The sequence below is a fragment of the Juglans microcarpa x Juglans regia genome, chromosome 5D (assembly GCF_004785595.1).
Source record: "Juglans microcarpa x Juglans regia isolate MS1-56 chromosome 5D, Jm3101_v1.0, whole genome shotgun sequence".
Classification (NCBI taxonomy): domain Eukaryota; kingdom Viridiplantae; phylum Streptophyta; class Magnoliopsida; order Fagales; family Juglandaceae; genus Juglans; species Juglans microcarpa x Juglans regia.
This window is the reverse complement of record NC_054602.1, coordinates 24,371,702-24,388,756: the sequence shown is the minus strand read 5'-3', so window position 1 is coordinate 24,388,756 and position 17,055 is coordinate 24,371,702. Positions and strand designations below refer to the sequence as shown.

Here is a 17,055-nt window from a genome sequence, read left to right as displayed (position 1 = left end):
TGCCAAATTAACCCAAGAGACACCTCTACCCTAGTAGATGTTGTCCAACCCCTTACAAAAATTACCCATCACACACTTCACTCTTTCTCTTCCTTCTCTACACTTCACAACCATGAACATACTCCATTTTCCTTCTAGTAAAGGCACCACACAAAACTCGCATCTTCATTTTCTGCCACCACTGAATGCACACATGCGCGCGTGCGCGCACTTTTATTCCTCTCCACAATCATAAACATATAATCTCACTAAGAAAACCAAGAGGAAATAGAGAAGAAGGAAAAACAAAGCATCTGCTACTACCCTAAGTGATGGCCAAATTGATTTTCTTTGTGATTACTCTGACCGTATCTCGAGATGATGACAGGAATTGTGGTTAGATGTTTTCTTAAAAATAATATATAATTTATGAGTAACTATATTCTTAGTTGGTTGTGTGTTTTCGAGTAAATTGTATGTGTGTTTACGATATAAAATTGCAACACTGAATTATAGTTACTCGTAAATTGGAGCACACAATAATATATAAGAATATACATGTGGCTAATAGGCTGATGTGGCAAGCTGCATGATGGGCACATGGTCTGCCAAATCAGCCAACCAACTAACTTGCCTTAGTAGATGTTGTCCAAAACCTGTACAAAAATCACCCATCACACATTCTCTCTTCTTCTTCCTTTCTCTACACTTCACAATCACTAGGACATTCCATTTCGCTTCTAGCAAGGCACCACCAAAAATACCTTTATTTTTCTGCTATCGCTGAACACACAAATGTACTCATTTCTACTCTCCACAACCATAAACACATAACCTTACCAAGATAATCAGGAGATAAAGAGAAAAGAAGGGAAAAACAAAAGCATCTTGGTGGAAAGGAAGTAAGCTCTAGATAAGTCTCCTTTACTAATTTCTTCATATTTTCTTCCACAGATTAAGTTTAAAATTTGGAATTTGCCTAAGAATTGGTCATGCATATAAGTAGGTTAATAATAAAGGACATTTGATGAAGGAAATCTAAGAACATATCATGTGTTTGGGTTTGCATGTATAAAATGGGAGTTGAATGATGAAAATATTTTTGGTACAAAAGTATGTTTCGGCCATGGTTAGGAAGTTTATGCTTTGAACATGCATGTATACTACATGCATTAAAGAAATTGGCTAAGAAAAATATAAGAAAACTGATAACTAGAAGCATGCATGTTCGTCATGGATTGTTTAGGTTAATTTTGGTACATGACTCTCTTTGTATTGGTTCTTGAGTGTAGATATTTGATTTCAAGAGATGGAACAAAAATGGTATGCATGTGTTAGGGATTTTGGCTTCCATTGGTTAGAGTCTAGCAAATTTGTTTAATTCTTTGAAATCAGGCGATCACCTTGATGACAAAGTGAATAGATAAAAATAAAAATAAAAAATCTGGTCATGACAAATTATTATATTTTTTTAAGATTAATTGTGAATTGAATATGCTTCCTATTGTAAATTTTTATTTGATTTATTTTTATGTATTTAATAGAGAAGTGTAAAAACTCATAGCAATCACATGCTGAATCGAGAGAACAAATCCCCTTATATGGGCAAAGTTGGCGAAAAGGAGGCAATCAGGCGAGCAACATGCATGTAGGAATGAAGTAAGACGAGCAATACGTTGTGAGGTGTTTGGTGGGTATGAATAGCACGAAGAGAACAAGGCGACTACCAGAGGTTTGCCCTACACCAAGCAAGCAAAGGACGTGTTGATAGTACATTAGGTGAGCAACGGCCAAATACAAGTCCGGTACAAAGCGAGTAACACTCCAAGATAACTAGGAAGAGCTCGGATGGCAGCATGTAATGTACCCAGGGCCCATCCTCCATCAATGATGTCACAACAGGAGCACGCCTAGGAAATGAGGGATACAAACTGCAGGCCATAAGTCAGACCTCAAAAGTAAGGGCTAACGCCTCGTGGACAACTATCATAAGGAGAATGAATAGGGGGCTTGGTCCCAAGGCAAGTTGCAGATACATATGCACCTTGTCTCATCAACCCATTCGATCTCTATCATTCTTTAGTCCTGAGGACATATGGACAACCAAGATTCAAGATCGCCCTTCCAACCATTCAGAGGTTAGGATCCATTTGGACCGTGACTAATAGTCCTAACATATGAAAGACATTAGATGATAGTCAACATCTAACTTTTGAGATTGTGAAGTACTTCAAATACACTTTCTTTTCTTTGAGGACTTCAAGGAAGCTAAGAGCTCAGAGTATCCCTCAACCGAGATACCATCACCACCAGTGCAACCATTAGTATTTCGAATATTACTCAAGTAGGTTCACTCCTACCACTACGCTAGTAATGTGGGGTAAATGTCTGTGATATGTTTAGGATTTCATATTCTACTTCTCACCCATTTCTCTCGTGAAAATACATTTTTTGCTCCTTATGGTTAATGACTAACTTGATGATGTGATTTTAAAAAGAAGTGATTTCAAATGTGACATGATTTACAATGCAAATATGATGTGATTTCAAGGGCTCAATACTCATGGCATCAGGTTGAGGATTTCTCATACCATTCCTAGTGGCTTGTTGTTACTTGTTTCATTTGGATTGAGGAATTCCCTGTGCAAATCAGGGTAGGATGTTTCCGTATGGTTCTACATGATAACCCGGGTAGAGAGAATCCTCGTGTTGATTAGGTGGAGCGCTTTTGATATCGATTTGGTGGAAGTTATTTCACGTGTTGACTAGGTAAAGAGATTCTTCGTGCCGAATAGGTGGAGTGATTCCTCGTACTCAGTGATTAGTATGTTGATTCCTGATTATGTTGTTTTGCTCAAAGAGTGATTCCTTGCCAGACTTATAATACCTCAATTTTATTTACAAAAAACTTATGCATTCATATCTGTCGTTATTATCTTTCATTGTTAGTGCAGTTATAGATTTTAACTTACTAAGGTTTTATTGAAATCTCACTGTGGTAGTCTCACTACGGTTTGACCCCTTGGAATCGTAGAGTTTGATGCAGATATAGCTTAGGAGGGTTACCCGAAGAAGAAGGTCCAGCCCGATCCAAGGAATAGTCACGGAAACCTGTTCCCATTATTTTATTATCTTTGTAATTTTAAGATGTTTATTGTATATAGGCAACGAAAAATTTATGATATTTTATATTTTGATGTGGACAATGAACTAATGTTGGTATGCAACTACGTTTGGGATGAAGGAATAGTGACTTATGGATATTTCTATTAATGAAAGAGTGTTTGTACAATTCCTATGGTACTACTAGTATTAGGGATATTTAAGGAATGAGATGAGATAATGAACTTATAAATAGTAGTGAAATAGTTTGAATTATGAAGTTTTATTGGGTTTTGAAAAATGAGAGAGAAAAAGTTGAATAAAAATATTATAAAATTAACATATTGTTATAATATAGTTTTTTAATATTATAATTGTTTTGAGATTTAAAAAAGTTGATTTTTTTTTTGTTTTATTTAGAAATTTGGGAAAGTTGTAATGATTAAGTAATGATTAGATGAAAAAGTTGAATATTTAAAGTTAAAAATGTCTGTATTTGAGTAATGTTTGGGAATGAGATGAGATAAGATGGGATGAGATGGAATGAAACATCTTCCAAACAACCTATGACGCCCCCAAATTCTTCTTGGGATTTGGTAGACTCTGAAACGTCGAGACATGTAACACAAGTTTACTTGCCCCATTCATGACAAATAAAGATGCATTTACCTAGCATGCATCTAACAATATATACTATTTACAACGGATAATTTTTTTTTAATAATACTATGTACCAAAAGTAACATATCTCAGAAACATAAATATACTTCATAAAATCCACATAATAGACGTTCAAAAGTTACAGTGTGTCCAAAAATCTGTAATAGTACGAGTACTAGAGACAACACTCCTTAAATACATACAAAGAGTACTATAATATACTAGGCTAGTCCTTCGGCCAAGGAAGCCAACATGCTATCGATGAAACGGAGCATCAAGGCTATAAGCTCCACGTCGATGCGTTGACGCCTAATTGACCTCCTCTAATCAATCCTTGTTGTATATCTTGATCCTGGCACATGATTTACCAATCCGAAAGAAATGGTAGTTGGAATTACAAGTGAAATTTGATTACAAATCTCAGCAACTTAACTAAAAACTTTAACTAGTAGTGTACATATGCATGCATGACAATAAAACATGAATGCTAACGTGAACATACATGAACGTGAGGTGACTTGGTAATTCACATGACGTGAGCTGACATCATATGAAGCTATTTCAGCTTGTGGGTTTACTTTTAAATGATCTCTTTGTTGCTGTAGCACTTATCTAGTAGCCACCCTTAACAAAAAAATGTAACAACATAAGATAATGTCGTTCAACATTTAATCTTCTGACGAGAATTGTCCAATATTTCTGGCTTGTACCAATAGCTAGTAAGCATTAGAAGATCAACTATCTACCAATTTGCTTTTCGTGTAGTTATAATATTTGTGTTTCCTATTTTTGTTTCTATTATAAGTGGAGACCAATTATCTTCAAGTACGAATATTTTAAAAACTAGACTTCACAACAAAATTAAAGATGAATTATAAATAATTTTCAAGATCTAAAAGAACTTCAAATTCAATTTTGATGGGTGATTGAATTGAAATGAAAAATATATTAAGATACAATCATTTTGTATTATTTTGACTTTTTTGAAATATGCTAAGACACGATATGAAATTTTAAAATTTTTCATTTGCCTATTGCCCTCCATCTCAATATATTTGTTATTATACTTTGGCTTCCTCTCATCTTTGCTTCTTATTTCATCACTAAATTAAATAAGATGATTAGATCGCGCATATAGGTATACTAGTAAGGATTTAAGCCTGGTTGAAAAAGGTTACCATAGAAAATAAATTGGTGGATATCATAAATTAAAGATCAATCATGAATTAATGCATAAATTGAAACCTAAAATAAATAAGAATTGCATTTTATAAAATGATAACAATATTAGTCCAACAACTATTATTTATTTTTATGAATTATGGTAAAAAAATAAGATGAAGATAATTGATTTTTTTTCAAATAATATTATATAGGAATAATAATAATAATAATAATTTTTTAAATCTAAAAAGAAAGTTTGTGAATTATTTTATATAGAGTGCTCGCACCGAGCAAGCAACAATATTTCACATTGGGCAAGCAGCAAGTGCTCGCAACCCAGGAGAGAAGAAATTCAAGACCGAGGAGAGCACAACTACAAGAATAAGGGCCTATGTTCCCGAACAATCAACATGGTGGGCACTCTAAGGATCCCATCATGAGCAAACAATGAAGTTCGTCCCGAGCAACAAAGTACCCTCATAGGCAGGCTATAAAGCTCACTCAATAGAACGAGCATAGCATGAATATCGCGGGCGAGTACTAAAACTCAACCCCAAGTAGTCAACGCGCGAGCCCTTAGCCCACTAGTGCACCAAAGCTAGGGTGAGTAATGAAGCTCGGCCTATCGCTGTGGGTGCAAAGGCAGCAACCAAGGAGGTTTCCATCGAATGAACAACTACAAAGTTCGCCTCGAGCTCTCGCCCACCAATCGAACAAGCAACACAATGCTTAGGATAGTCGAGCGGCACAAGAACATAGCCCTAGCTCGAGATCACCGAGTAAGCCCAGTCTGACTGAGACATTGCTCAGGATAATTGAGCAACGCAAGAAAATAGCCCTTGCTTGGGATCATTGAGAAAGACAAGTCCGACCGACAGAATGTTTGGGATAATCGAGCAACGCAAGAAAATAACCCTTGCGCAAGCTCACTAAGCAGACCAATACAGCCAACACACTAATCATAATCACTTAGCAGGGCAAGAAAATAAGTCTTGCTCGGGATCACCAAACATTGCTCGGGATAATCGAGCAGTGCAAGAATATATCCTTATTCGGCATCACCGAGTAAGGCCTTTTGTGAAAACTGAGCAAATCAACAAAATAACTCAAGAGAGAAGAAATTCATGCTCGAGGCAAGCGTAAACGCTGGCATCGAAAACAACCATAGTGTGCTTGCCTAGGGATGAACAACACTATCATGCACCAAGCAAGAGAAGATTGCTCGTAACTCGGGTCAAGTACCCCGAAGAGCAATAGTGCTAGCTCCAAGGCAAGCATTTGTAAAACACATATGTCATGCAGACAACCCCATTTTGCAACCCAGCTTGCCTGCCCAATCTGCCCATCTCTCTAGGTGATGGGTAGGTAACCTAATCAGCGATATAATATATGTATGTTTTAGAAAAAAAAAATCTATATAAACCTAAAGACCCTAATTTTTCTTCACATCGGCGCCTCTCCCCTTCCTCTCACATTGGCACCTCTCTCGTCTTCTTTCTCCTCCTCCTTTTATTTTCTTCTTCTTTTTGTCCTCCTAATCCTTTTCTTCTTTGGAATCTCTACACCCACAACCAAGCCATGGTCTTGGGTCAATGGTCGTTGTCGTATTGGATCCAACAGCCAATTGCAACTGTGAGTCTCTATGCAAATCCATGGCCAATCGCGCTCGTGGGTCTCTATGCAGACCAATCGACCACGACATATTTGATTTTTGTTTAGCGAATTCCAAAAAGGCATTCCTCCCACCTGATGACCGAATGGGGTACCCCCTATGCGGGATGGTGCCGAAGAGCGGGGTTGGCAAGTGTCCCTTGCCCAAGTGGGGCCGGGGAGCGGATGGGGTAGTTGCCTGCCTGCCCAAGGCGAGTAGTAGCTTTTTAAAACAATCTAACCTATCATAAACCTCAAGGATAAAAATATAATGTAGCCATCATTCACAAATAACTATTCATAGACTGATAAGAACTTTTGTAATATAATAGATTAAGATATCATTATTATTAAATAAAATATTTAATTATTTTATAAAAAATGCTATTTATTATATTTTTTTAACTATTATCTTCTCATTTTTTTTTCTGCGTATTAAATGATTGATAAAAACAAAAAATAAAAGATATTTTGTTAATTATTTAATATAACGTTAAATGTTGATGAGAAGATAATAATTAAAAAGACAAAATGACATTACTTTTATTTTATTTGCTGAAGATAACAATTAACAACTAAAATAAATTATTATTTACCTTTATTATTCAGTGAACAGCCAAACAATACAGAACTTCAATTCGCCGACTCAACTGAAGAGTACGTAAATCTAAATAAATCGAGGGCGAGGCTAGGCTCGATACCTAGCTTGAAATTGCGACAAAAAAGATGAGCAGCGACGCAAAAAGCAATGGAGGAGGATTTAGTGGAGGCCGTTTCAGGTCGAGAGTGGAGCACTACCTCTACAGTGGTGACAAGAAGCACGTCGTGGCTGGCATCGCCATCATCACCGCCATCTTCGGCGTCCCTTGGTTCCTTATGAGTCGAGGTTCGTCCGTATGTCTTTTACTATATAATTTACTATGTCTTTTACTATATAATTTATTACATCAGCATTTAATTGGGAAAAAATGTCAATTGTTGGCGAGAAAAAAATTATCTTTCAGACAGGACTTTTTTCGAATTCATAATTTCGCTGCTTCTGTAAGTAAAATAGAAACTAAAATCCATTTGTCATAGGGTTTAAGAAGGGTTTGTAGGCTGTACCTTACGGGTAATTGTGATATCTATCTCGTAGATGTTCAGAAAGATATATGATTGATACTATCGAAGTTACTTTATAATCTAATTAATTGTACAGCACGTTGAGAATCGACTCGTATCTCTAGCATCATTTATAAGATGCAATTATGATATGATTTTTATTGAGATCTATAACATCCATCCAAGTTAGCTATCAATGGCGTTATCTCAGGATTGTGTAAATGATCTTTTCTTTTTTTTTTTTTTTTTATAAGAGATTGTGTAAATGATCTTAATTGAACTAAATTCCATTAATAGCATGCTGAGCCCAATATTTAGCTAGAATTTGATATGATAGGCTGTTGATATATCTTATAGGAGGTATGTATAGACTTGCAATTCATGCAATCAAAGTAAGAGAACCAGATAAAAACTTTAATACAAGAAATGTGAAAAAAACATAATAATCTGAAGCTACAATTTTTTGCATTCAATTTGAGACAAAAAACAAAGCAAAACACATCTTACTTCCAAATTTGCTGGGATGTGGTGGAAAAGTCTGATGAAGGTTTACCATTATTTTCACAACAAGAATAGATTTGTAAAAAGCCTTAATGCAATCTTCATAGCTCTTATTCCGAAGAAGTAAGGGTCGTTGACATCAAAGACTTTGACCCATATGTGTTGTGACTGGAGTCTACAAGATAATCACTAAAGTCCTTGCAAAATAGATTGAAGATGGTGCTACAAAAGATCACCTCCCAATCTCAAAATGCCTTCATTAAGGGAAGGCAAATTTTAGACTCAACTCTTATCACTAATAAATTTTTGTATGGGGGAGTCATATTGGGGGCGCCGGATGTTCATTCGGTGTTTCTACTATCCATATTGAGAAGGTGTGACTTTGGGGATAAATGGTGTAATTGGATAAGACAATTGCATTTACATATTGAGTTTTTTAGTTTTAGCAAATGTGACTTTCTATGGCAGCCCTCATCAGAATTAGTTAAGCATTAGTGCATGCAGGTCCTTTGTCAAGTTTCTCAGTGGGGACCTGAATGTGAAAGGACTTCTTATCTCACACCTTTTATTGCATATGACACACTAATTTTTAGTGAGACAAATCCTGAACATATGGTCTTTTTTTTTTCCTTTCTAGTATCAGAATTGGAAGTTAAGTTGGCCAAATTTGAGTTAATCACAGTTGGCGATGGATGAATTTTAGATGGTTTGACCCGTATCCTGGGATGCAAGGCATCTTTTGTTCATGTGACGTACCTTGCATTCCCATTGAGAGCTCAATTTAAAGCCATTCTGATTTGGCAGGGTATTGTTTAGAAGTTGTAGTGTCAATTGGTTCCATGGAAAATGATGTATATGTCTGCATTGGCATTGGACTAGCCAAATGCCAATGCATCTTCATACTTTGACCAGGCATGAGTAAAATCCTCTACATTGGACTAGCCAAACCACTAAAGCTCAACGTATGAGCTACAGTAAATTAAGCTCCCTAGTCATCTATGGCTAGACACTATTCACTCACCAAAATAATATTTTAATCATTTCCAACAACCATTATATTATCTAATTATTTTAAAGTTTATATTATCCATTTCAATTTTGATAAATAGTCCGTTATTTTCTACCTTATTCTATTTCATTAATAATAATTAAATTATTAAATTAAAATTAAATTATTAATTAATATATGAAGTGTATTTGCAAAATATAACAAAAACTTTTTTGTAAAATATTATTAAAATATATAATATTATATTATTATTTTGGCTTTAAGATGTCTAGTCCAATGTGGATTCACCTAGCCAAAGGTTAATGCTATGACCAAAACTTGAAATTCTAGCCAAATTTTGGACTTGCCAATGCTCAGGGACATAGATTAAGCTTGATTAAAGCACCCTCTCAAAGCTAGATTAAAGCATCCAGGTCTTGGGCTGTACCTGGGTTTTTTTTTTTTTTTTTTTTTTTTTTCTGTTTTAGTAAAGCCTATATTTCATTACAATTTTTTCAAGAAAAAATTTTGTTAAAAAGCATAATTGTTTTTACATAAAGCCTATATTTTATTAAATATTTTTCAAGAAGTCATGTTGAAAACCATAATACTAATTACATTGAACATTGTCTATAATAATAAAAATATATTAAAAATGAAAAACTAAATTTTATGTCAAAAATAAATAAAGCTAGAAACAACTAGTTACCTTTTTAACTAAATGCATGTAAAGAAAAATAAACCCAATAATCATCATGTAAAATGTATGCAGCACACAATGCAATCTACTACATATTACATGATTTTGTATTATATACATGACATTACAAAATACAAAATTATAATATATGAGTTACATATCAATAACATGGTCTTCCATCAGTGATTAATCACACCAAATAGCAACTTCAAGTCTGTTCTCTGTAGCCACCCAAACTGAAGAAAACCGCCACATTGAATTCCTAGTCTATTCTTTGCAGCCACCCAAACTGAAGAGAAAGAATGTATTTCAGTAGAGAAAAACACAAACCATGGAAAGGAACACCAAATTCACCATGCATACATTCCAAAGAAGAGGTTTCTAAAGAATAAATAAGTATCCACAGAATTTATAAAAACTTGACCATGTTAATCCTAGTTCGGGTATAACAACAATCTCAGTTTAAAAGATTTTCTCGACCCATCAAGCAATCTGCCTATAAATAATATATATATATATAGTTGCAGTTACCAACAAATGATATAAATCCTACAAATTTCACATGACAAATACCTATTAGGGTTTTAGATTTTTTTTTTTTTTTTAATTTAGAAAAGAGGACGGAGGTTCTTAGTGTATATTTAAGCTAAAGGAGTTCAATCTTTAGATAAATGTCATTGCATCTCCAGGTTAAAGGTAGATGAGAATGTCAGAAACCAGGACCTTGTGTTACCAATCTAAAGGAGTTCAATCTTTAGATAAATTTCATTGCATCTATTAGTGTGTATTTTTGTATTTTTCACAGGGAAAATGATTTAAGCTAGTTTCACTGCTGCTTGTTGTGAATGGGGCCTGTGATGTGTACTTGACTAGTTTTTGCGGATGACATACTCTATTTGTAGTATATGATTTGTTAATGGTTTTTCATTTGTTTACTTAAATTCAACCTAAAGAAAAGTCCATATATGTGAAACCATGGACATTATTAACTGTGGTACCTTTATGTGGAGGTTTGTGTGTGAGACTGTTTTTTTTTCCCTTGATGACCACTGTCAATTAGAAGTTTCTAACGCCTCTAGAGAGAGAGAAGATTGGTTTGGATCATTAATAAAGTTTGAATGGTACCCCGATGGGTTTCTTTGGAAGTTCAAGGGGTTTGAGGTAAGGTGATCCCCTATCTCCATTACTCTTTGTTTTCATAATGGAAGCTTTTAGTAAAATGATCGCAAGTCTTGCGGAAGGTGGATTTTTATCTGGATTTGTCCTAGTGGAGGCAAGATTCGGCATTCTTGAGATAACTCACCTCTTATTTACAAATGATTCTCTTGTCTTTTGTGGGGCTAGTCAGAATCATATTCAAGCCTTGCGAGCTCGTTTACTTTGCTTTGAAGTGACTTCGGGTTTGAAAGTGAATCTCACCAAGTCAGAATTAGTTCCGGTGGGAAATGTTCCAAGTGTTTTGAGCTTGGCCAATATGCTGGGATGCAAAATCTCCACCTTGCCAATGAAGTATTTCGGTCTTCCATTTGGTGCATCCTTTAAATCGCTGTCTATTTGGGATGAAGTGTTGTAAAAATGGAGCGTAAACTGGCGAGTTGGAAGAGGATGTATTTTTCCAAAGGTGGTAGAGTTACTTTGATAAAAAGTACTCTATCCAACTTGCCGACTTACTTATCTTTATTTCCAATACCATGCAAAGTGGTTCACCAGATAAAGAAATTGCAAAGAGACTTCCTATGGGGGGTGAATAGATGAAGAATTCAAGTTTCATTTGGTGAATTGGGCTACGTTTTGTATCCTTATACGAGAAGGCGGGCTGGGAATTCGGAATTTGTTGGTTTTCAACAAGGCTTTATTGGGAAAATGGCTGTGGAGATACCACGAAGAGGAGAGCTTTATGGAGGGTGATTATAAAGTTAATATATGGTGGACTGTGGGGAGGATGGTACTCGAATGAGGTGAGCGGACAACATGGGGTGGGGCTTTGGAAACAAATAAGAAGAGGCTGGACCAATCTTCGTCGATACACATGATTTGCAGTTAGGGATGGTTCCAGAATTAAATTGCGGAATGACCTATGGTGTGGAGATCGAATCCTCAAAGAAATCTACCCAACACTATACGACATCACCCGAAGAAAGGAGGCTTCCGTAGCAGAGTTCATGGATCTCTCTAACGGCTCTCCTCAGTGGAATATCACTTTCATTAGAGCTGCGCAAGATTGGGAAATTTACACATTTATAGATTTCTTCAAACTTGTTTATATTTGTAGAGTGATTGGAGGAGCAGATAAGATTATGTGGTCACAATCCAAGAAGGGGAATTTTACTGTACAGTCATACTACAAGGCCCCGTGACACATTAGACAAGAACATTCCATGGAAGAACATATGGAAGACTAAGGCCCCCTAAAAGCTTCTTTTTTTGTATGGACAGCTTCATTAGGGAAGATTCTTACCTTAGATAATCTAAGAAAACGCCGATTGATGGTATTGGATTGGTGCTATATGTGTAAGAAAAGTGGTTAGTCTATGGATCACCTATTATTGCATTGTGATGTAGCCATGAGCTTATGGAATGATATCTTTGCTAGAGTGGGATTTGTTTAGGTAATGCCAAGAAGGGTTGTTGACTTTTTGGCTAGCTGGCAAGGCATTCGAGGTAATTTTCAAATCGTGGCAATGTGGAAGATGATACCGATTTGCCTATGGTGGTGCATATGGATGGAGAGGAATGGTCGGAGTTTTGAGGATCGTGAACGGACAATGGACAAGATTAGAACTTTTTTTCTTCATACATTATTCCATTGGTCGATTGTAATAGACTCGGACAATGGACAAGATTAGAACTTTTTTTCTTCATACATTATTCTATTGGTCAATTGTAATAGACTTTAATGACATGAATATACATGATTTTCTTGTATCTTTAGACAGTCATGCATAGGTGTGGTTCTTGTATATGTCCCGTGTACTTGGCTTCGCCTATATTTAATAAAATTCCTATTTACTGATAAAAAATATAAAGTTTGAAAACCAGAAACCCTTTTTTGTTTTTTCTCACTCTTCCTTCCTTTGTTGTCGTCCTTCACCTGATATCACTCCAATATTGGCCAGCTAATCCTCCAAAGGCCCTTTGCCCTTTCTAAGCTTTAACCTTTGCTTTATTCCCCCCTTCTCTCTGTCCACAAATTTCCCAGTTCCTGCAGGCCCCTTAGGAGAATTACAAAACCCACTCAATAATATCTTAACTTTTCTCTATAAATTGAGCAAAACCCAATATTTTCCTTGAACCTAAAATGAATCTCAGGCCTTCTCCTCCTCCTCCTCCTCAAAATACCACACCTACCCTTTTACCCAATAAATAAGTATCTCTTGAGCAATTAAAATGTATACTATATATTATAGAATTGAATCACAAGAATAGGATATAAACCTGATGTCCTGCAAGTTCAAAGCAAGAAAAAACCCATTCAACAAGTTCCTAGTACAAAGAAGAGACCCAGTTCACCGAATAACCAGATCTACCCAATTTTTTTTTTTTTTTTTGATAAGTAGATCTACCCAAATTTTCATCTCAAAGAATTTGATGGGTCAAAAAAAACTAGCACACACTGAAGATGAAGGTTTCATTATAGAGCAATCCAAATAGCCATATGTTACCAGTTAAAAACTTTTACCAAAAAATGCTAGCTCCGAAAGGCGAAAGCCCTTAAAAGATTTTTTTTAAAAAAAACTCATATTTTAAAAAAAGACCAAATTGAGCAAAAGATAATATCTGTTCAAAGATGAACACCACCAATCCTTTCCCACATGCTCACAGATCACTGTGTTTACATTCATTGTTCACAGATCGGGGGGAGGGAGAGAGAGAGAGAGAGAGAGAGTTACTGAAAGGTCGCCGGTGAGACAGACACGGCAGCGAGAGAGAGACAGCGGCCGAAGCTTGAAATACAAAGACACGGCGGCTAGGGTTGAGAGAGAGAGAGAGAGAGAGAGAGAGAGAGAGAGAGAAATTGCCTCGGAAACTCGACGGCTAGGGCTTAGGGGAGGGAGGGAGAGAAGGGGGGGGGGGGATGGCGGAAACCCTAAGCCTTCAGAAGATAGAGACATATAGATCACAAGGTGGGGGAGTTTAAGCTGATTTTTTTTTTTTTTTTTATATATAAATCTGGATACCGGATTTTAAATTCGGAACCCAGGTTTCATACCCAAACCTGGACCATGTAGATCCGGGTTTTGCAATGCGGGTTCCGAACCCAGTTCCAGACTGGGCCGGGAAAGAACCCGTTCCAGATGAATAATCTCAGTGATTTTATTGCAAGATTAAAGCACAAAAGCATGCTTTTGTAGTTTATTTTCCTTAATATATATATATATATTTAAGATCAGTTTTAAGCACTATTGTTTGTTTGGATCATTAATTTAAATGAAGTTGATGAGCAAGATGATAAGGGCTATAGTTCTTTTGACAATAATGATGATGGTCCTATGCTCAATGAGGAAGATAATCTACTTTAGGATTGCATTATACTGCTTATATTACTTATCAAAAAGAAAAAATTTGTACTGCTTATGTTAAGTATAAACAGTCAATATTTGCAATTCTTGTGCTTTTTGGTCATTACCTGTTGGTTATACTTGTTCAACCATGCACTTTTGTTTTTATTATTTATGACTATCAAATATTATTGTTCTGTAAATTTACTCCCAAGCCTGTTTGGCCCTCTTGAATCCTGGAATATGCAATTAAACTTCCAATATCATGTAAAGTGCAAGAAAATTGTACAAAATGCAATGGTTAAATTTCATGGAATTAGTTATTTATCAAAAAATTATTAAATTATTTGATCACTTGATTGTCTTGTTACATGATACTCTTAAATTTGATTTAAGTAGGCTAAATCTTTACCATTCTGCTTTTTAAAACTTTTTTATTGAATCTCTGACCACCAACTAAGACGGTATCTTCTTGAAACGTTTGGCACCATTCTCTTTCTTCAACTATATGCAAGTTTTTTGGCATTTTTTTCCTCTTCTTTCCCTTAAAAATATCAATGGCACTAGGTGCAATGGTCAAAGTTGTGGCGAGAAAAGGAATGACATTTGTACTTCTTTGATTTTGAAGTTGTGGTGAGAAAAGGACTAACATACAGACTTCTTTAATTTTGAACTGCCAAGTGCCAAGTCTTCTTTTCAGGCCAGTGGCCCTTTTTCCCCCTAGGTATATCTCATAAGACACATCATGGTGCAATATACTTCTCTGATAACGCCTGAACTGTCACCCAATCTCAATCAAAGCCGAGAGAGATACAGGTAATATTAAATAAATTACCTTGTGTAATCTCTCTCCTGGCACACCTTTTGTCTCATTGAAGTTTCAGGTCCCATATGTTGCTGGGTTCCCTTTTTGTACTAGCATGCCACTTATGACATAGTCTAATGCATCCTTGTGTAGTTCAACTTTCTTATTGTGACCTAGCTGACGCAAAACAGGTTCAGTTATCAAGAATAAAAATAATAAAAGAAAAACAAATAGGAAACAGGTTCATCAATTACAGCCTGCTTTAGGTCCTTATAAGCTCTTCGAAACTCTTCTAGAGTAACACACGATGAATCAAATGAACTAGCACGTTATGAATCTTTGATTATTGTTCATGAGTCCTGAAAACAGATTTGAGCCCATTCACCTTGATATGTGCCTGCACTCTTTGATCGGTCTACTGATCCTATGACACCCTAGGAACAGATTCTCCATCTGCCTAAGGGAGCGTTCTTCATTTTTCACACCTGAATCTTCCTTCCATACAATTTGTACAGAGGTTGATAACTTGGTCGTTTAATGGATAGCTGTAATACACGATCAGTATACCACCAGTCATCTAAGTGCAAATTGAATAGGTTTCTCCATAGAAGCTGGCCGCTTAATAAAGATACCATGAATGCATTGCACTGGTAGTCATGGTACTGTGTCCATGCTACTAAGGCATAGCCTTCGCTTCACTGTGGCTGCAACTTGTCATTATCCGCAGCTGCCACCGTTCCTACTCCAACTGCTGCAAGAATTGCCCTCTCTCAATGTTTTGATGTAGTTCTGTAGATTTCCTTAAACCAACTTCTATTCTCTGCCATCAACAATGATTTTCTACCTAGGCTACAAAGATTCTAGTGGGTCTGCTGCACAAATCTATGCATCTGTGTGAGATTGTGTATGCATTAACATCTCCCTTTACGACTTCAAGAATGAAGCTTGTCTCCAACCTGCAGTATGTCACCTTCACTCTCTAGTGTTTTATAATTATATTTTCTTACTATTGAAGCCCTTATTAATGATACCTTATGTCAAATGGAAAAGTTAAAGCTTGAAATACATCTAGGACCTATTTCTGTTTGCAAATCCTGGTTTGAGAAGTATTGGGGACGTTTAATGTTGGTATCTTCTGTTATATTTCATGTAGTTCAGGTCATGCAGGCATTTTAATATGGTGCTGCTCTAGAAAAATTCTGGGACTGTTGTCATGTTAGTATTTTTTACCCAAGAGCGTGTTTTTTATTGATAACCCACTAATTAGTAATTCCTCAACCGTGCGAAAGTATCTCTTAAGACAGACAGAGGTCTTAGGTGTACTTGCATGCCGGTCTACCATTCTGTTTTTACAATCCCCAAAACTAAAAATTGAAAAAATAAAGAAATTGTTTGCCAGATAAACCTAATAAATTATTTTCTTCTTGTAGGAACGAAACACCAGTCCCATCAAGATTACATGGAAAGAGCTGATAAAGCACGGAGTCAAAGACTTTCTTCAGGTTCATCTTCCGCTAAATGATTCTTGAAAGCTTTCGGTTGAAGGGGTGGATTTCCCACGAGCATTTGACAGTTGAAAAGTACGTGTTTGGCCCTATCTTTCTCTTTCAACCTTGGATATGCACATCTTTTGTTCGTCCATGACGAATACGGAACTTTGTTTACTCTTAGAAATTAAACTGTCTTATTGTTAATTTGGTTTGATTTGTCAAGGCTGCCTCCCCCGTATGGCGTATTCTAGGGGATGATATTGATTTTCCAGTTTCTGGACTAGGTGATTATATTGATTAGTATATCGAAGTCGATGAGATGTGGCTTTTGATGTTTTTAGCCAACAAGGATATTTCTTTTTATGCTTAATACTTGGTGTAGTAATGCATCTTGTGGTAGTAAGGCCGGCTTGCCA

The 17,055-nt window shown here is 36.0% G+C and overlaps 1 protein-coding gene across 1 annotated transcript; it reads left to right on the top strand.

The window, feature by feature from the left end:
* The first annotated feature begins 7,157 nt into the window (after positions 1-7,157).
* Positions 7,158-17,055, top strand: LOC121266459. The gene is made up of 2 exons (XM_041170279.1): positions 7,158-7,441; positions 16,580-17,055. The coding sequence occupies exons 1-2, from the start codon at positions 7,282-7,284 to the stop codon at positions 16,669-16,671; spliced, it is 252 nt and encodes an 83-aa protein (XP_041026213.1). The 5' UTR covers positions 7,158-7,281; the 3' UTR covers positions 16,672-17,055.